The 21,172-nt window shown below is 37.0% G+C and overlaps 1 protein-coding gene and 1 long non-coding RNA gene across 2 annotated transcripts; both read right to left on the bottom strand.

Annotated features, from left to right (window-relative positions):
- Window positions 1–1,023: 1,023 nt before the first annotated feature.
- LOC125243174 (gastrula zinc finger protein XlCGF57.1-like) lies at window positions 1,024–12,506 on the bottom strand. The gene is made up of 2 exons (XM_048152598.1): window positions 12,132–12,506; window positions 1,024–2,477 (listed from the first exon to the last, which is right to left on the bottom strand). Exons 1-2 carry the CDS (start codon window positions 12,286–12,288, stop codon window positions 1,261–1,263), a joined length of 1,374 nt encoding a protein of 457 aa, XP_048008555.1. The 5' UTR covers window positions 12,289–12,506; the 3' UTR covers window positions 1,024–1,260.
- Window positions 12,507–14,771: 2,265 nt separating this feature from the next.
- Window positions 14,772–20,808, bottom strand: LOC125243915. Its single transcript, XR_007179183.1, has 3 exons — window positions 20,721–20,808; window positions 20,179–20,648; window positions 14,772–15,223 (listed from the first exon to the last, which is right to left on the bottom strand). It is a non-coding gene; the product is annotated as an uncharacterized LOC125243915 (long non-coding RNA).
- Between the last annotated feature and the right edge of the window lie 364 nt (window positions 20,809–21,172).

The raw sequence follows: 21,172 nt of genomic DNA on the forward strand, positions 1-21,172 counted from the left end.
CCTTATAAAAAAATAATAATTGGTAATAAATTATTATTTACGGTATTCTGAAGTGCCGACGATTACAATATCGTGCATATTCATTATCGCGATTTATCGCATTACCGAATATCGGCACAAGTCTAATTGGATCATAGACAATTGATGAGTAATATGAAGTTGGAATGTCCCAAAAATTAGTATAAAAGTCTGAGGAGTAAAAGGCCTCTTCAGATGCTGCCTGCATTAAGCATAGAAGGACATCTGATACCCTAACGAGGGGCGCTTAACAGCATCTCCAATATTGCTGTGTAAAGCTAGGTTATAGAGCTTTTTAGCTTAAGCTGATTTAAGTTTTATTTTGTTCTATTTTGCATTAACTGCTTTGTATTGTAATCAGTGAAAGAGATATGTTATTGTTACATTTGCCTTCCGTGAGACTTTACTTATAACTACAAACTGAGCCGCAACAAAGAACAACCACAAGGTAGTCTTCTACGTCATTCCGGAAGGACTTCAACTGGCCGGCGGGTGAGTATCTTATGGTTTAAACTAGAATTGACTTTCCTTACCCTACCTGAATAAGCATACAGTTAAAATGTGTACTATAAATGTTCACACCGAATAACAATGCATGTTGCCCACTATTCACTCTTTTCCTAAGGCCAACAGGTGGCGGTTAGCCTGGGTGCGAGGGCCTTTTCATTGCTACTTGCAGCTTTAATTAACATTACATTTGCGAGTAGGACTCTCACTTGGCTTGTGAATGAGTATAACTTGCACACAGCCACTTCAAAACTGTTCACAAGCTTCTATGGGTTTGATTTTGGTTGTCAATTGTTGAAATAAATACAAAAAAAAATACAGTGTGTCGGTGTCTATCCGCTGAATGCCCATCTGATTCTCCTCCATGGCCATATGGGAAAGTAAATATTTACTTCTGTCAGCTTGTTGAACTCATTTATTTGTTTGGACATTTTCTACCATATGATGGCTGAAGTAGCAGCGCGTGACACTGTTCTCATGGTAACCAGATCAACACTGTAAACTGAATTCTACAAAACTAAAGTGAAAACACCAAATTATCATTCAATGGGATAAAATATCTTCTCTTCCCTGCAAACAATACCATGAAGAATGCGAATATTTAACCAAGTCAAAAAGTTAAAATCTCAAATACTTCAAGACTTTTACTCAAGTTGTATTAGAATTGGTGACTTGTAACTTGTAATGGAGTAATTTTTGTTGTAAGGTATCTGTACTTTTATTCAAGTATGGTTTTCAGGTACTCTTTACACCTCTGCTCTTTCCACAATGACAACTTCTAAAACAGCTTTCTTTTGAGTGAATTTTCATGTGACCCTTAAGGTAACCTATAAATCTGAAACTCTTACCACACTTATCACATATGAATGGCTTCTCTCCGGTGTGAATATTCATGTGGTGATAAAGGGTCAGTTTATGTGTGAAACTCTTTCCACACTGACCACATGTGTATGGCTTCTCTCCAGTGTGAATATTCATGTGATGATAAAGGGTCAATTTATGTGTGAAACTCTTTCCACACTGATCACATGTAAAAGGCTTCTCTCCAGTGTGAGTTCTCATGTGTTGCCTGAGCCTTTGTTCCCGTGTGAAACCATTCCCGCACAGAGTGCAGGTGTAAGGCTTTTCTCCAGTGTGAGTGCTCATGTGGGCTACAAGGCCTTCTTTTCGAATGAAACTCTTTCCACACTCTTGACAGCTATGAGGCTTTTCTCCAGTATGAATTCTCATGTGGGCTTGAAGGTTTCCTGTCTCATTAAAACTCTTTCCACACTGTTGGCAGGTGTAAGGCTTTTCTCCAGTGTGAATTCTCATGTGGATTTTAAGTTTTCCTTTTTTACTGAAACTTTTTCCACACTGTTGGCAGGTGAATGGGTTCTCTCCACTGTGAATTCTCATGTGGACTGTAAGGTTTTCTTTTCGACTGAAACTCTTTCCACACTCTTGACAGGTATGAGGCTTTTCTCCAGTGTGAATTCTCATGTGGGCTGTAAGGTTTCCTTTTCTTCTGAAACTCTTTCCACACTGTTTGCAGGTGTAAGGCTTTTCTCCAGTGTGAATTCTAATGTGGGCTTTAAGGCTTCCTTTTCTTCTGAAACTCTTTCCACACTGTTTGCAAGTGAATAGGTTCCCTCCAACGTGAATTCTGATGTGGGCTATAAGGTTACCTTTATGACTAAAACTCTGTCCACATTGTTGGCAGGTGTAAGGCTTTTCTCCAGTGTGAATTCTCATGTGGACTTTAAGGCTTCCTTTTTGTGTGAAACTCTTTCCACACTGTTGGCAAGTGACAAGTGTAAAGGGACTCTCTCTAGTGTGAACTCTCAAGTGGACTTGAAGGTTTCTATGTTGATTAAAATTCTTTCCACACTGTTGGCTGGTGAAATAACTTTTAGTTTCTGTCTTTTGAGCTCCTTTTTCTTCATGACTCACCTCTTTCAGTGCCATTAGGTCTAGGGCAAAAATAGACATAAAACAATTTAAACATTTATTAGACATTTAAAGCATCAAAACCAACAACATGTATGATCTATACCCTATCCTGTCTTATGGATCAGGGATAGGCAGCTTTGGTACTGAAGGACCACTCTTTTGCAGAGTTTAGTTTCATCCCTAATCAAATACACCTGCCCTTAATTTTCAAGTATTCCTGAAGACTTAAGGCTGATTTATACTTCTGCGTTGTCTGTACACCATGGGTACATAGAATATGATGTAGCCTGACATACACCTCTTCAAAAATGTAACAACGCGTCAATTCTACGCGGACCCAAAGCCCTATGATTGGTTTGCTGATTTGCTGCTTCTCTGCCGCCTCTATTTGAAAGCTTCTCTGACAATGTACATTACAAGCTGCTTCTTCTTTGGCTTTGACCTTGATACTCAACATGACCGTGGACACTGCCTAGCAGTGGTTTGCATGCATGTCAACACGGACAACAACGCAGAAGTATAAATGAACACAGATGCATAGCCTACGGTGCAGAGGCTCCAGCGTAGGTCCGACACAGAAGTATAAATCAGCCTTTACGATTAAATAATGGGGTTGGGTTAAATTTTGCAGGTGTGTTTGATCAGGGATGGAGCTAAACTCTGCAGAATAGTGTCATCCAGGACCAGAGTTGCCCATCCTATCTATAGACCTTATACTCAATACACCAGTGGTTTTCAAACCTGGTCCAAAGGGATCCACCACTGCACATTTTGTATGTATCCTTTATTTTTCACATCTGGTTAAGATCATCAGCTTGTTAGAAGATTGCTGACATTGATGGAGGAATTTGCAACCTACAATTCCTGTTCATCACTAAGGTGATGAACTTTACTACTGCTTTACTATTCAATAAGTAATAGAAGATATTTGTTGTTGTAATGATGTCAGACATAGCACACACAATAGTTGTAGCCATTCTGTACTTGGTTGTGATCTCACTTCATCCATACCACGCCCAAGCCTAACAGTGACATTAGACAGAAAGAATGAATGCTTATGAGGTGTGTTTTCCTGAGCACAAAACGTTTTTATGGTTATACTCTTACCAGTAAATGTTATAAAATTGGGGCTTCCTGTAATGGCAGCGGCGTGATCAGCTGTGTTTTTCACCTCTCCCAGCCCACGTTCCTGTTTTCATTATTTTCCTTCACCCATCTTTCTCAAATTCATTATTTTGTCGCTTCATTGTTGGTTTATCATGCCAAAGCCTTCAAAGCAGAACACGGCGGACCATTCTCAAGGTTTTACAGAAGATAGTACTGATTCCAGCGAGGCTAGTGCTAGCAGCGATCATGCAGTTAGCCATGAGAGCTCATTACCTGATTTCTCACATGGATTTTTGCTTAACACATTGCTGAAGTCGTTTCAGAAGAAGGTCAGTGCACACAAAAGATGTTGAATGACTATTTCGCCAAGCTGAAGTCTGGGCTGGATGTGAAAGTTGATGGTATAATCAAACACATCGATGAAGTCGCTGCGATTACAGACTCCCTTGCGACTCATCAGGCTGAAACATAAACTCGTATCTCCGCCTTGGAAGATGACATTGCTCCGCTAAAAGTGAAACTGGCTACACTCAAGAAACATAACACAGCACTTATGGAGAAGGTTACAGATCTGGAGGGTCATTCCAGACAGGACAATATCAGAATTCTAAACCTAAAAGAGTCCGTAGAGGAAAGTGATCCCATATATTTTTTTGAATCCTTCATCCCAAAACTGCTTGAGTTGCCAGTCCCTTCTATCGCAATTGACCGCGCATACCGAGGGCTTGGTACGCCTACAGATGGTCGCCCTCTCCTTGTTATTATCAAGATTCATTGCTCCAGAGATGTCGCTACAATTCTGACCCAGCTAGACGCACAGGCCAGCTTCAATACGAGGATCAACTTCTCCACATCACTCCTGACATTTCTCCTACAGTTCGCGCTGCGAGGAAAGCCTTCAACCCGATCTGCGCAGAACTCATTAAGAAAGGCATCTGCTTCCAAATGAATTTTCTAGCCGCATTGGTCTTCAAGCCGAATGGCTTGAAAACTTTCAGAGATCCGAAAGATGCCAAAGCATATATGGACGGTAATATGTGAACTGTAACGTCTGGATGGATCCGTTCAGAGTCAATAAACTTTGGAATTTTCAGAACGCTTTTAACCTGATGAACTGTGTTTCTAAATCACTAAATCGGTTCCGGCCGACTGCGACTTTCAGCAGGTTTGTGGACCCGTGAGGTTAAACAGAAAACTCCAACTTCCTAACTTGGAGACTTCAAAAGGAGCACCCCCCTGGTGTGGGCCCAGAGACTGACCAGACAAATTCCACACACACACACCACACACACACACAGACACACAAAACACACAAACATACATTATTGACTGTATATGTAAAATACAACTATGCCAAAATGTACCCATCATGTATATCAAGTCCATGTATGCTTCCTAGTGTTTAGAGTTAGTTTTAATGACTGTATTTGTGCTAGTGTTAGTTTTAATGATGGAATTTGTCTGTAAACCATAACTACTTTTATATGCCTTTCTGATCTGTCGAGTTTGATCTCATTTTAAAGCTCTGGCTACTGCTCATTCACTGAGATGTCACATAACTGACAAATGCATTTTTCTATGTGTTTAATGATACTGTGAAGAAAGTACTCCATCTCGAAATCCGATCTGGTAGTCATAAATTCAGCTAGGAGACAAGACAAAGAAAGAGCTTGCCCGCCAACTTTGCACCAATGTCACTGGCTATTCCACCTCAAGGAGGTGTGTCGGCTTATCTGTCATAAAAGATGAGCACCAGGATTCTTCTGTGTGTTCTCCCGATCGCCCTAAATCATCCATCGCCCACTCACGCACGTCTCTCCCGGACGTCACGGCGACCACGCTACCATCGCTACCACGCTACCAGTCTCTTCAGGACCACCATTTCTCCAGTGAAACTAACTTTCACGTCCTCCGTTCAAACCCTCCCGTGGAAACGGAAGAAGCCAATGAACTGCAGCAGCACTGAACTGAAACCCAGCAAGCAAACTGACGCAAGTACCATTTCTGAATCTTAGATAATGAAACTGATTTCTGTGCTGGCTTTCAAGGACTGTTAGGTTTTGCTACTTGCTTTCTCTCTTTCCTTTTCTTGACTTCCACTCTTGTATATATGTGTATTCTGTATTTAGGCGTATAACCTCGGTAGTAGTAGTTTTCATATATTAAATACATTATATCCATGCCTTTTTGTTCTTTTGCTCATTCAACAAAAACCAAGTCTTGTGAACCCAAGGTCTGAATCGTATAGCTACTACTATGCTTGCAACACTATTAAATATTTAGTGGCTATTGCACCTTGTGGTCTAGTAATAGACCTTTTTCACAAGAATCAGAAATCACGTGACACGGGGTAAAGTTAATTCCGCTATGCATCTACAGCTATTAGATTGATATGCTCTTTTCTCAAATATCGCTTCTTACCTTTTCTGTTTTGTCTGTTTTCAAAATAGCTTTTGTATAATATACAAAGAAATTATTTTGTACTTGTTTGTAGCTTATACGGCCACTCAGACCGTTGCTTGAATTTACTTGATTACGAGCTGTCATAAAGTAAAGGCTACGCAGCTACTCATTCAGCAATTTTCCTGATCGTATTACGTACAACAAACATTATTTATATAATTTATTCATTAAAAAAATTAACACCCAATATATACTTTAATGGGGGATATAAAGTCGTGAGATACATAATATTGTCGTGAGTTTAAAACGTTTTAAAAATTATATAGCATTTTAATCACATATGGCAGGGATTCCCAAAGTGTGGTGGGTGCGCGAGAGGAAATATGTAATGGCGGTCTGTTTTTTTAAGTGGGATTTTTCCATACAATAAAAAAAAAACATGAACAGTAAACATTTCCTTTGTAATCGCTTTTATTTTAATTAAAAAACTATAATTCATGGGCGTCGGAACCATTGTATGTGGGTGGGACAAGACCCACCCACTTTTTCAGAAAAATGATATTGGACCCACTCACTTTTACCGTTTTTAATTAAGCACTTGTCTGTTCATTTTTCAGAGCGCGTCATATGTCAATGCCCTCTCAAAGCACAGAGCCCGATGATGAAATAATTTTATTAAACTGACTTTAAAAATTTTCCAAAATTTCTAGTGCTTTCCTTGTTCAATGACTATTTTCCTTGTTTCTATTTTAATGCACTTTTAAAGACGGGATCACCATACTTTGTACAAAACGGACTTGCTTCTTGTGTCTGCTGCAAGTTTTGCGCATGAGCCACGCACCTTGCTTATCTATCTATCTATCTATCTATCTATCTATATCTATCCCTGCCTCTGCTGAATTACTTAATAAAAAAATATATCTCCCCCGGTGATACTACTCCACACACCACCAACAGAGCATAAAAAAATACCAAAAATAATTGTTTTTTTTTTAAAACATTGACAAATAAAATGCTGCGTTTAAAAAGAAATGTCTCTTTACGACTATAGCAAAAGGGACACTTTTCAGACGCGCATTCCAGCTTCACCTCAGACACAGGCGCAAGTCAAACGAGCGCGGTGAGGACGGGGGACTTTCAGTTGAACAACAGTGAACTGCGGTCAGATGAAATGTTGTCAGGCTATGTCAGTAAAACTCCAAACCGCCGTTAGGCTATAGCCTACTGTGCTCGAGGCGCAAACTCAAGAATTGTTCACACAAATGCGCCGGTGCGCGCTGCATAGATTATTATAGCTTAAAAGTGCAAAAGAAATTACGGGAATGCACCGTCGTTATTCCGTTGTAAATTAAGTAATGAAATTACCAAACATGCGATTAAAGCTGCCTCAAAACTGTGCATGAATGTATGTATTTGTTGACATGGTTTTAAAGCTATTGTTATCCAATTTGTTGTCCTTAAAACGTCTTAAAATGCACATTTGTAGACCAAGGAAATCAAAATTTTGGGGGGAAGACCCACCCACATTTTTTTTTTTTGCTTCCGACACCCATGCTATAATTTATTAGTTCTTGATAGAAACGTAGAAGCTGCTGTCTTCTTCTACGCACTGCTCTTCTTTTATGCACTGCAGGCTATGCTCTTTGTTACTTAATTATGTTGTGGATCGTGTGTAGGCTAATTTTATTGTCGCACTTAAAAACTTTCAGATTGATCCTCGTTTTTATTTATTTTATCTATTTCGGAGCTTATTCTCTTTAATGTTGTGGATCGTTTGTAACTTCATTGCAATTTAATTCAATGTACTGTTCTAATTTCCATAACCGTTGTGTTACAATGATGAAAATGCTAGCTCCACGGTCATTTAATAGGCCTAGCCTATTGCTGCAATGTTTCTTTTACGCAGCTGAAAATAACCGTGCTTTCTGTTACTGAGCCTGTGTCTGTCACTCGTTCTCTTAAAAGTGGAAGCTTGTGCGTAGCGTTGTTGCATTATATTGAAACTTTGTTGATGTTGTTATTGTCATGCGTGTTCTGGTTATTTGCGCATGATTAAACATGAGTCTTTATATGGCGATAAAACAAAGCTTTGTTGCATTTTTTTTTTCTTTTTGAAGTGGGGATTGGGGGTGCGCCAACTCGGTTGGGACATAGAAGGGGGTGCGCAGGAAAAAAAGTTTGGGAACCGCTGATTTAGACTGATAAAGTTTCCCCCCAAGGATTCTATAAATATCGCGATATATCGATACCGTGATATTTTTTGGCCACAATAACCGTGGTGTGAAAAATCTAATATTGTGACAGCCCTATCCTCTATATTACAGAGAAGTAAAAGCCTCTGAGACGAGTAACCTGCTCTGTTAAATACTCTGCATCATATGGTACATCTATTAGAATGTGTTCCTTTGGAGACCAGACAAGTACTTTTGCCATTCTTAGCCCAGTACAAGTAGCCCCTGACTCTGTTCCTCTGTAATTCAGGCTTCCCATCTACCACTTTAATGTTACCATTACTCTTAGTGAAATGGTCTGCTAATGAGGTGGTGTCGTTCTTAGGGATAGGGCATTTTACTTCCAGATGTTTCATACCATTTATTATGCCATCAGACAGACAGCCATGGCTCTGTCAGGATGACTCTGGTACCTGAGAGGGACACCTGTAGACCTTTTTCTACAAGAGGGTTTTGAGCTATTGCCTCTCACTCCCATACTTCGTAGCCGCATTACCCCGAAAGGTAGGGAAGAGATCTTCTGTCATGAATTTATCAGGATTTGTTGTAACTCATACTGGTACACCTTTAGCTGAACTAACAGTGATCCTTATCTGTCTTGCACTATGCCAGACCTCTGACAAACTCTCATTTTGTGTTTGAATATCCAATTCAGCTGCCTGGTCCCTGTTCAATTCTATGTATTTGTTGTAAAATGCTTCACATTTACTGCAAGTCAGAGTCTTCCCATGTAGCTGATGGGGTTCTAAGCTCTCAGTGTTATCTGTCTGCTCTGATACATTGGCATTGTAGCACTTTTTTTTTTTACAAAAGACTATTTTTTAGTTCAAAAATTGGTTTTGTGTCTGAAGAACTGACTCTCTCCCTGAAGTCCTGATGTGTGTCATAGCTTGGTGTAGATGGTAAACTTTCTCCCTCCCTTGCAGATGACACCGCATATACATCTTCAGCTTTGTGATGTTTAAATGTTATCTGACTGATTCTTTTCTGTTCAAGATTTCTTCTGGTCCCTGCATTCCAGCTACACTGCTAATCAGTGCAAGAAAGCCCTGTCATACCACTGAACACTGCATTCTGCACCTTTCAAAAATCAGAACATATTGTCTACTTTATTTATTTTGTTACTTATTGCACAGTACATCACCATTAGCACATTATAAACCAAAAAAAAATTACTGGTTAAAAAGTGCTGTAAAAAATAATCACACAGCACATACAGAATATTTAAATCTATTTGCTATACGTTTCGCCACACTAAGCAGTGTTGCTCTATTTATAAATACCCACCTTCCACAACACAGCAGCAGCATGGCTACAAGACCTACCAGGGCCAGCTACGCAGGAGCATCCAGCAGTTTCCATTACTCCGTCATTTTGTAACATAACCCACATGATGTGATTGGGTTTATTTAAAGCCTGACTCAGCTCTACCTCCGCTTTTAGGAACGTGAACTGCCGATGATTGTGACAAAGAATTCTTCAAATTTTATTACTCCGTATGTAATTGTATGCTTCCGTGCTTTTATAATTTCTTTGCTCCTCGCCATCTACACCAACAGACAAAACAAGATCATTTAAAATGTCAACATATGTGACTGCTGGCCATTGTTTCATATCAATCCAGGAGGTGGCGCTGGTCAACTTCGTAGGATGAGGAACAGACAAAGTTACGCTGTTTATGGTCTTTTTTAAATAGTCTTGGCCGTGCTGCCACCACGAACTAATGTTGCCATCGCTTGTTGACATTATGGACATTAAAATGAAGTAAAACAGATTACAACAACCTTATTTTCAGAGATGTTCAAGTAACTTTAATGGCTAACTGACTAAACGCATAAAGTTGCAAACCTGAAGCATCCTCTCTGCGCACATGCGCAAAGCATAATAGGTAATTTAGCGTTCCTTGTAAAAGATGGATACTCAAAACAATGTATGTGAATGCAGCTCATGTCACTGATGGGAAACAGGTGTGAGTGTGATCAGTGCCTAGCAGTGGGATTGTGGGAAATGTAGTCCAGGGTGAAGTGACTGAGTGTGTGCAATGAAAAATGTCGAAACGGAGACCTCTGGTGGGGTGTGGAAGGAAGCGGCAGTGGAAGGAAACGTGTCAAATTCTCTCTGCCATCTCTGATATAATCAGCATGGATTTTAAGATCATCTAACTGCATGATGTAAAATTACGATAACGACGCAATTTCACATGCTTCAGTAATTTATTTGTGTTAAATGCATTATTTTAATGCATTAAAGATTTTGAATTAAAGGTGCTAAAGAGGATCTTTTCGTCGACTGAGAAACCAAAGACTGTTAATGAGTTTTTGAAATGAGCGCATGTGTAAGAACAACCCCCCCTCCTTCGAAGGAACGCCTCCCAAAACTCGTAAACACTCGTATTGGAACACGAGTGTTTACCACCGGCATTCGCTGTGTCGTGTTAGTGGATTCATTATGTCGGACTCACCGCAGGTAACTCATAATCTGCAGTTGTTACTCCTGACAAAAACATTGCATGCGGCGCCTGTGGAGTGTGGAAAGTTACTGGAGCGCGCAGCCGCGCACGTCTCGCACAAGGAACGTCATGGCAGTGACTGACAAGCCAGATGGCCAATCGTTTACGCGATTGGCTGATGTTTTTAAGGCCCTACCTCGTGCACAGATGATGTATATTAATATTATTCCTTTCAGTGCACCTAATAAATAGTCTTTTATCAGTTAGTAAAGACAGTTAAGTAATATTGCAAAAATGTATAAAACAAAACATCCTCTTTAGCACCTTTAATAACGCATGCATTAACGTTGACAGCCCTAATCAAAATGTAAAGTCTAATGTTAAAATGCATGTTTTTATGTGTCCTTTTCACTTTAAATACTTTGTCGAGTTAATAAGAATAATACTTGTTATTAGCATGAACATCACTAATATATTGGAGTATATTTATTAGTACTTAAAAAGCTCATATTATTGTTCTTATTCTGCAGGACCTTATTCTACATCCTTAATACTACCCAATACTTAAACTTAACAACTACTTTAAATATTAATAAGCAGTAATCAGGAGTTTAGAGGCAAAAGTCCTCGTTAATAGTAAGAATTGGACCCTAAACTTAAGTGTGCCAGAATAATTTAAGTATTTTTATATTATTTATTTGATAGAATTAAAAAAGGCGTTTCATGTCTATCCTAACTCATCGAGGTTGATATAAGACTTAGAAAGTAATAAGTAATTAAATACTTTTTGTAATCATTTGTACAGTAATCGAATTACACTATTGAAGATGTAATTAGTAATTCATTACTTTTTTAGAGTAACTTACCCAACACTGTTAAAAGTTCATAAATGCAATCGTTCTATGATTTGAGACCCTGGACCACAAGACCAGTCATAAGGGTCACTTTTTTTAAAATTGAGATTTATACATCATCTGAAAGTTGAATAAATAAGCTTTCTAGTGATGTATGGTTTGTTAGGATATGATACAATCATTTGAAAACCTGGAGGGTGCAAATCTAAATATATACCTGAAGGTATTTCTAGAGTTGTTTTTTCTGAGTGACAATCACAAAAGTAAAGACTCATAACTACAAAACTATAGCAAGGAGAGTCAAAAGGTATCGTTTGATAGAACACTTTTTACTTAAAAAAAAAAAATATATATATATATATATATATATATATATAACATTACAATGGGACATTCTCACGCTGAGAACCTGCTGATAAAATTCAAATCAAATATAATTTTCTTATAACTTTAAATATATTTTATTTGACATGCAATGCAATAATTAAAGAAGGAAATAAGAAAGGAGGAAATTATTTTTTGATGAAGCTCTGCTACATGTGTATACTTCAGTATATTCTCTATTTCTGTAGAGCTGGACATTTTAATAAGGATCAAATGACTGAGTTCAGCTGTGAGAATAAAACCAACCTGTTTGTTCCTCAGTGTCTTCATGTTTCACACTGACTGTTTCTTCAGTCTTCATGTCTTCAGTCTCATCTTTAATAAAATCAATCTTCATGTCTTCAGTCTCATCTTTAATAATCACCATCTTCATGTCTTCAGTCTCCTCTTTAATGAACGCCATCTTTAATAAGAGAATAATTAATTATAGCCTATTAACTATAGTTATTGGCCTAATGACCCGGTTAGACAAAAATCTCTAAAAACTAACGCTGCAAATGAACAAACTTAATATTTAGGCATTTATAACTGATGAAAACATGATTAGTTAGTTTGTTAGTGTTTGTTGTTCTCGTTCATGTTCACTGTTTGAGCAGCACGTGTCGTGATTCACTGAATCATTTCTCAGTGTTTGATTCAATTGACTCGGAGTTGAAAAGTTCAGTTTCTCCATCATTACTCTCCAGAGACTGAACTCGTGTTCATGATAAACTGATTTGATATATAGAGAGAGAAATGAGACGCAGGTTTACTGTTTCTCATCAGTGGATATGAGTTTTACTCACACAAATATCCTTCATTACAGTTAGATAAAGAATAACAATGTTACAATAAATAGTGAATAAATTCATTTCACATCGCTTGTTTAAAACAAAACACACAACTATAATTAATTGAACTGTTTTTATAGATTTAAACAGATTAAACTCTTAAAACAAACCTTTCTTCAGCAGAATCACAGCAGATGCAGGATCGCGGCGCAGCCCTATGACGTCATGTCGTCACTCCAAAATAAAAGTCATGTTCAGACGCTGCATTGTCTACAATTACAGAAGTGCATTGAAATCCAAGTATTTTACCAGATAATCTTTGTATCAAAATTAAAACAGTGACAAATATGATACAAACAAACATGTTACAAAGGTTGTATGAGTTCATTCATGGGTCAATATGACTATAAAGTGCCTTTAAGACTGCACAATTTCCAAAATAAAAGAGATTTTCCATTTAACTTCATATGTTTTGTATTAAGGAGACCTTAGGCTGTTAGAAATGCATATTGGTCAAGCTCCAGCATTTTTTATAAATTAACTGCAAGCAGGCAATATACGAGCAAACCACAAAATACAAATTCAAGTTTAAATACATTTTCATTGCATAGTGATTATGAAATGTAGATTTGCAGAAAGATAGTGTGTCCCTTTCTCAACAAAACAATTTAGTTAATGGTAAAAGTCTTTTGATGATCACGAAATTACTGCTAAAATATTTATTCCCCAATAAAATGCCATTTGCACATTCTTTTCTAAATAAAATCTAACAACAAAAATATTAAGTCAAACTTCAAAACCATTTGTTTATTAATAAATCACACACAATGTTTTATTAACTTGTTAAAATAACTTGTTATTTTAATAACAGGGTGACAGAGTAGACCTTGGCATGACAGGGTGGACAAATGCTGTAATGGGTGAACTAGAATAGAACAGGAACATCCGTGAAACAACAGGAAAAACAAGAAATCCTTATATAAAGCAATATAAAGATGTCACACTCATGTTCAGGCAGGAAGACATTTACATTTAAGTATTTGGCAGAACCTTTTATCCAAAGCAACTTACATTGCATTATACTATACATTTGTATCTGAGTATGTGCAATCCCTGGGATCGAACCCATGACCTTGGCATTGCTAGTTCCACGCTCTAACCACTGAGCTACAGGAAAGCTCTAGGACAGAAGACTAGACAGACATATCCAGTTCAAAACAATCCATGTTTAATTATTATAATAATCCAAGCAGGCTGACAGGCAATGTAAACACAATAGTCAACGGACAGGGAATGAATGTAAGGGACCAACTTATAAGCACAAATGAGAATAATGACTGGAACACAGCTGATACATGTGAACTGATAATGATGGTAACAAAGGAGACAGACGAGTGGAAAACAGAACAAAGGGACATGTGACAAACTTTTAAAGTCCATAAAACTGAACGTCCATTGAAAGTCCAAGGAACTGAACTAAAGAGAACTGATCGTGACAAGAGAATGATTTCAGGAATTCATTTTCTGATTACTGTAACTGATCTTCCACATACTACCAAAGGAGCACTAAATACTTTCACTTGAGTCATATTTTATGATATGTATCTGTACTTTTAATCACACTCTAAAAATTGCTGGGTTAAAAACAACCCATTTGGCAACCCAGCGCTGGGTAAATATTGGACAGAACACATGCTGGGTTAAATTAACCCAGCAACATTTTAACCCAGCAGGCTGGGTTGTTGAGAAAACCCAAAATGTAGTCATTTTTTACAATTAATGGATTTGATATTCTGGGTTATTCTTGCTGGGTTATTCTTAAAATTTCTCCTGTGCTTTCCTGTATAACTAGACAATCATGAATAAATAATGAAGAATACATGTTTAGACATAAAATAAGAATTTTTAATGTAATGTTATAACATTTACATCATAAATAGTCAAATACAGTTTTAAAAAAGAAAAAGAAAAATGATTAGTTCTGAACAATGACATTTATACTTCTAACTATTACATGTTTAACTGTTTAAATTCACAGTGAAATTAACATTGTGAATTAAATTTTAAATTCAGAAAATGCAAAATCATTTAAATGCTATAGTCAAATACAGTTTTAAGAAAGAAAATTAGTCCTGACCAATGACATTTATACATGTAATTCATACTTGAAATTCAAAGATTGCAAAATTGTATTTTACAGTATGTAAAATTGACATTGAAATTTACAAAACCAAAAAGAAGGGGGGAAAAGGATAATAGTTACTCTTCAGCAAACAAGGACGTGCGAAGAAACCGAATTGCGGAAGATTCCTTGCCCTCCATTTGGAAGATAACATGCTGTAAAAACTCCCAGGTAGATGCACACTGCTTGGGATAGTTGATGCCAAACACAAAGAATGCTTTGAAGCATACATCGACCGATGCAAGCAGTGTGCTTTGCTCGAGGGCTTGTCCATTTATGATGACAAAGCATTGCGATATGTGCTGGCCGTTTCCCATGGCCATGACAAAGGGATGGGGTTTTGTGGACTCTGCCCGGTTAAGAAATTCTACCATGTTGGTACCAACCTATAAAAGAAAGTAAATACAATTCAGATTGTTTCAGTGGCAACAGTGTCATTGTTCAGTTGAAGTCAGTTCAGTGTTGATTCAATTCAGTTCAATAACTGTGTAAAGTTCATCATGAAATTGAGTTCATGATTTCAACAATCAATATTTTTATTTGGTGAAAAGCCATGTAATAAGTGGTATGATGTATATTTTTCCTTAAATGTCTTGTTTGATCTTGTTATTTTAGGATTTGTTTTGAGCTAAAAGTTTTTCAACTCAAATCAGTATTTTGTGTCCATTTATTTACTTATGTGGCAAATAGTTATGTAATAAGCCAGAAATGTACACCTTCAGGGTGATACGAGATCCCTCCACTTCGTGTTGATTACCCTGTTGAAATTTATTCTGCAATATCAACTGGCTGGATGTTAGGGGTGGAAAGGTTCAGATTACTCAAGCTTCGGTTTATATCACGGTTTCGGTACGGTTTGGTATGTTCAGTAAAAAAAAAAAAATAGGACAATTGTCAAATAAAGTAAAGAAAATAAAAACAAATAATCTAACTATTAAAAAACCAGCACAAATAAATAAATGAGAGACAAGATACAAATAAAATAAACAATGCTTAACAGGTTTTCAGCTAACAGTAGCTTTAAGGTACAGAAATTGAATGAAGTAATCAAATACAAAATAACACTGCATATAAACTTCTTTGAATAGTTAAAGAAGAAACATTATTGAAGTTACAAAAGCTATTGTCAAGAGTGATTTCTTCGTCTTTTGTCGTTTGATTAACATTAAAACACAGAGAGCAGGAATATTAGATTGCTGTCCCTTTAAGACATAATTCAAAGATCCAGTACACTGATAGTGATACACATGCGTTGTCTGTCTCATTTCTCTCTTAAGACATAACCTACTATGTTTGTTAGGATACTCGCTAAGATGGGCATGTTGACATAATTTTTGTGTGAATTTGTCCGTTTAGGTGCAAAACTTGAAAGAGAATTTGCACAAGAGTATTTGCGTGCTGTGATGCAGCTCTCCGTGTACGTGCTTCGGACGAGTGCACACTAGTGATGCGCAGATCGTGCTTATATCCACGGGTGCTGCATATAATCTGCGGGTTAGGAGGGTCGGGTAATAAAAAAATAATTCAATTAATTGCAAGTGGATCATGGGCGGATGAAAGATAAATCATGAATGTTTTGATTTGCATAAAGATACAAACTCATTTCAAGGTAAAACCCAATGAACGTGCATCACGCTTACATTCGTTTTCAAAAACAGCTTATCTCTTCAGGGAAAACCAATAAAGGAAAACATTTGCTAAGAGCAACTCCTAGTGGACATTATAAAACACATAGGAAGAAAATCTAAATGAGATATTGCTAAATACTAATTGTAATTTTTCGTCAGGCACTAATTTGCAGATTCAGTTTTTGGATTCATTTGCAAAATGAAGGCAAAACAAATTCAAGAGAAATTTCAAAAAAGGAGAATTAAAAAAAAAAAAAAGAAAAGTTTTGGGAACGTTTTACTGAAGTAGTTAACTAATCAAGCATTTGGTATGTGATATAATAGCTGTGAAACGCTGTATATGATAATAAACGATAAAGTCTATATCCAGCCTTTGCTTGCGCTAAACGTAGCTATTTAATTATGGAATTACGTTTGTTCCAAAAATAATGAACGTAACTTTTCAAAAAAACTAATAAAAATATAAATTGAAACTGAATAAAATGTCTTTGAAACTTGAAAAAATAAATCGCAGGCAAAATGTTTGACTTTGTTTTTAATACACTGCATGTTTTGCTAACAGTTTCTTCTCTTTCTTTCACTGAGCTTTACTTACAAAAGCATTTCCAGAGTTTTCATTTATGCTTCTGAAGTTTTCGTTTACGATCCCAGAGTTTTCGTTCGTCTTTCTGACACAAATCTCTCACGGGGGCGGGGCCAGCAGTGGTGTGTTCTCATTGGCTTACTGAGTTTTTGATTGACAGCTTCTTCTTGACCTGGAAGTGAAGACGTCAGCGTTGTGTTTACAATTACATGTGTGGAGGTGAGCGTCTGTAAGCGGCTTCTTATTTCATTTAAAGATATGAGTTTTGTTTTTGAATTTTATCTGTATTTATCTGCGGCTTCTACTTTGTCACATAAACTTTTAGGAGCGTGAGAGATCAAACGCGAGAGAAAATGAATGTCTTGAGGTTTAATTGTACATTAAAGGTTATAATACTGAAAATATTGCATAATGTCCAATGTTTTCGTAGAATATTTGATTATTTCTGATGATTCTTTTCTATTGTTGGGTCTGATTAGGTTGTGCTGTTACAATTTAAAGAGAATACTAGTATCATATACATGTAATTACCAAGTGCATCTACACAAGCACTTAAATCCCCAGGACGACCAAACACAACAATCTCAGTCTTATTTTCATTAAGACAAAGAAAGTTCTGATCCAACCATACTTTTAAATCTCTCAGGCAATTAAATAATGACAAAAATGAAGCTTTGTCATTAGTTTTGACAGGCAAATAAATCTGAACATCATCTGCATAACAGTGGAAGGTGATATTGTGCTTTCTAAAAATATATCCCAAGGGCAGCATATACAAAGAAAACAACATAGGGCCCAATACTGAACCTTGAGGGACGCCACAAAAAAGAGGGGCAGCAGATGACGAAAATTCACCAAGGTGAACAGAAAAACTTGTGTCAGTCAGATATGATTGAAACCATTTAAGGGCTATGCCCTTAATGCCGACACACTGTTCAAGTCTCGATAAAAGAATAGAATGGTTGACCGTATCAAAGGCCGCAGTCAAATCCAAAAGGACTAAAACAGCAGAGTTACCAGAGTCCACAGTTAAAAGAAGATCATTAAAAACTCTTAAAAGAGCAGTTTCTGTACTGTGACGGGGCTTAAAACCAAATTTTCATTAATTCTAAATTCATAGATAAATGACTGAAGTTGATTAAAAACAACTCTCTCCAAGACTTTCGATAAAAAAGGGAGTTTAGATATAGGTCTGAAATTAGACAAAATGGAAGGATCCAAGTTATTCTTTTTTAGTAGTGGTTGCACCACGGCATGTTTAAAAACAGCTGGTACACACCCTGAGCTGAGAGATATATTGACCAAAGATACAATGCTTGGCCCAACAGTGTCAAAGACATCTTTAGCCAAACGTGCAGGAATACTGTCAAGGGGGCAGTTTGTAAGACGTAGCTGTTTAACTATGTCAAAAAGATAAGAGAATGTAACCGGCTCAAACTGCTGAAAGACAGCTGGGCAAAAGGAAAAATCAGGGGAGTTACTGATAACCGTAAAGGGTGGAAAACTGAGACCAGCAATTTTGTCCACAAAATGCTTCAAAAAGTGTTCACATAATATTAAAGATGGCACAATACAATCTGAATCACGTGGGTTAACAAGAGAATTAAATACATTAAAAAGAACCTGAGGCCGCTGGCTGTTACTGGCTACAAGGTCAGAAAAAAAATTAGTTTTAGCCGATTTAACTGCTCTCTGGTATTTACATAATGCGTCCTGCATCATTTCGAATGAGATTTTAAGTTTATCTCTTTTCCACTTTCTCTCAGCTACTCTGCAGGCACGTCTGAGAGAGAGGGTGATGTCATTTAACCAGGGTTCTGTCAGAACTTTAGGACGTTTTTTCCTCAACGGAGCAAGAGAGTCTAAAATCTCAGTACAAGTAGAGTTAAATAAGACCGTGAATTCCTCTACACTGAGATTACAGTCATAAATATTGTACAACAATGAGTCTTTAAAAACACTAGAAAACTGTGAAGCAGTTAAAGGGTTAATTGCTCGCACACTGGGTTGCGCAGAAGCACAGGTTGAAATCTCAGAATTGGGAACAACCAGAGTAAATAAAACAGGCAGGTAGTCTGAAATACATGTGTCACATATTTCACTGATAGTAATACATAAACCATACGACAACACAAGGTCCAAAGTATGCCCTTTTTCATGGGTCGGACCAGTGACTGACTGCGTTAAATTAAATGAATCAATTAGACGAAGAAAATCTTTAACCATAGGTTTGGATTCACAGCACACATGTATGTTAAAATCACCAATAATTAAAAAACGATCATATTTCAATGCAATCCCCGCCACAAATTCTGCAAAATCCTGGATAAAATTCTTATTATACTTTGGAGGTCGATATACCACTGCACATAACACAGTCGTGGGAAAACTGGTCTCAAAAAGCTGCAATTCAAAACTGTTGCAGGCGTCCACCGCTATCTCCCGACAGTGAAAAACTGATTTAAATACAGTAGCCAGTCCTCCACCTTTACCGGTGGTCCGAGGGGAGCTTAGAAAGTCACAGCAGGGAGGAAGAAGTTCGGAGAAAGAAATTAACTCACCAGCATTAAGCCAGGTTTCTGTCAAAAACATGAAATCCAGCTCACGTGAAGTGAAAAAATCATTCAGCAAAAAAGTCTTATTAGCTCTTTATTAGCTTATTAGCTAATAAATGATAAGATATTGAGAATCTGTGGTGAAAAAGTACTATGAAGCTATAAAAAGTAAGTAATTGTATGTTATTGTGCCTGTTCTTGGTCAAAGACAGAAATCCGGTGGTTGCACAGAGTTTTCAATTTGGGTGCATAATTCGGATTCTTGTTTAAAAATATTCTTTGAGACTTAACTGCTCCAGACATGAGGTCACGATGGAGTTTCTACAAAAGAAAAAATTTGTTTTACAGCACAATATTAGTATTTATCAATTTGCTAAATATGTTCATCTTGATTGTGTCATACAGCATATATGTGCTATTTTATTTTTAAAGGCTGTCATAACAATTACCATGATTTCTTCATCTTTCACCAATGTGTCGACCAAAAGCCTGTCTTTCAAAGCTGTGAGGGTGCTGTAAATTATAAATGTATACATTACAAATAGTTTAGTGATCTTTTGTTTTCTGTTGCTAACCTTTGAAAGGAAAATGGCTGTTCTTGTTCACATCCACAGCTGAAGGGTGTTTCTTTGCAAATGGTTGAAGGGTCGATGCCAGCGCAATCGGTGTGTAACCATTTGTTGCACAGGTCACACTGAACCCACTGCATAAGTCTGATGTGTGGATGCAGAGTTCTGAAAACATAAACATTATTGTAATTTGAAAATCAGCAAAATTCATTTACAACATGATAAAATTTATTATGCTATACTACATACTTTATTCCTGTCACAGGCTTTTATGTCCTGGGCCATGCAGGAGTTGGTCATGCATCTTTCATCTTTTCTATATATCATTCATATGTTTTTAAAATAATATTTTTATAATACACCTGGTACAGATTACAAAAGTATTACTTCAGAATCTCCAAGTCATTCCTTTCTATAGAATTGTAGATCCTCATTGAATCGTAAATGCGCACTTGTTTTGCAGGGACATCGAAAACCTGAGAAAAGAGAAAAGTTACAGTCAGCATATCTAGACAGTGTACAGTACTACAATTTCTTGCAGACATTACCTGGAGTATAAAGTGGTTTCCTAGTTCTGGTGTGTTACCCCCAACAGTTCTTGGGAGCAGGAACATTTGAGCATTCTACAGGAAAAACACACACACACGTATATATGAAGAGTTTGGTTCCGAAACGCAATAACTCATAATTTGAGTAAAAAGGTATTTTCTTTACCAAGAAAGTGGCTAGATGAAAACCGCCATTTTCTGTTTCAAACTTTCACATAGCATCTTTTGGTTATAAAAACATTAGTTCAAATCTACATTTTGATTTTAAAAAGTTTATTATAAAAACTTATTATTCTTTTCCCAAAATGCAATAAATCCATGACACGTTTTTTTTTTTTTTCCAAAATGCAATTAATCCATCAATATAAAAGTTTTTTTTCATACTGAAAATACACAACAAAGTAAGTTGATTCACATATATGACAGAGTCTACACTTTGCCAATATTCATCT

Source organism: Megalobrama amblycephala, linkage group LG1 (assembly GCF_018812025.1).
Source record: "Megalobrama amblycephala isolate DHTTF-2021 linkage group LG1, ASM1881202v1, whole genome shotgun sequence".
NCBI classification, from domain to species: Eukaryota; Metazoa; Chordata; class Actinopteri; order Cypriniformes; family Xenocyprididae; genus Megalobrama; species Megalobrama amblycephala.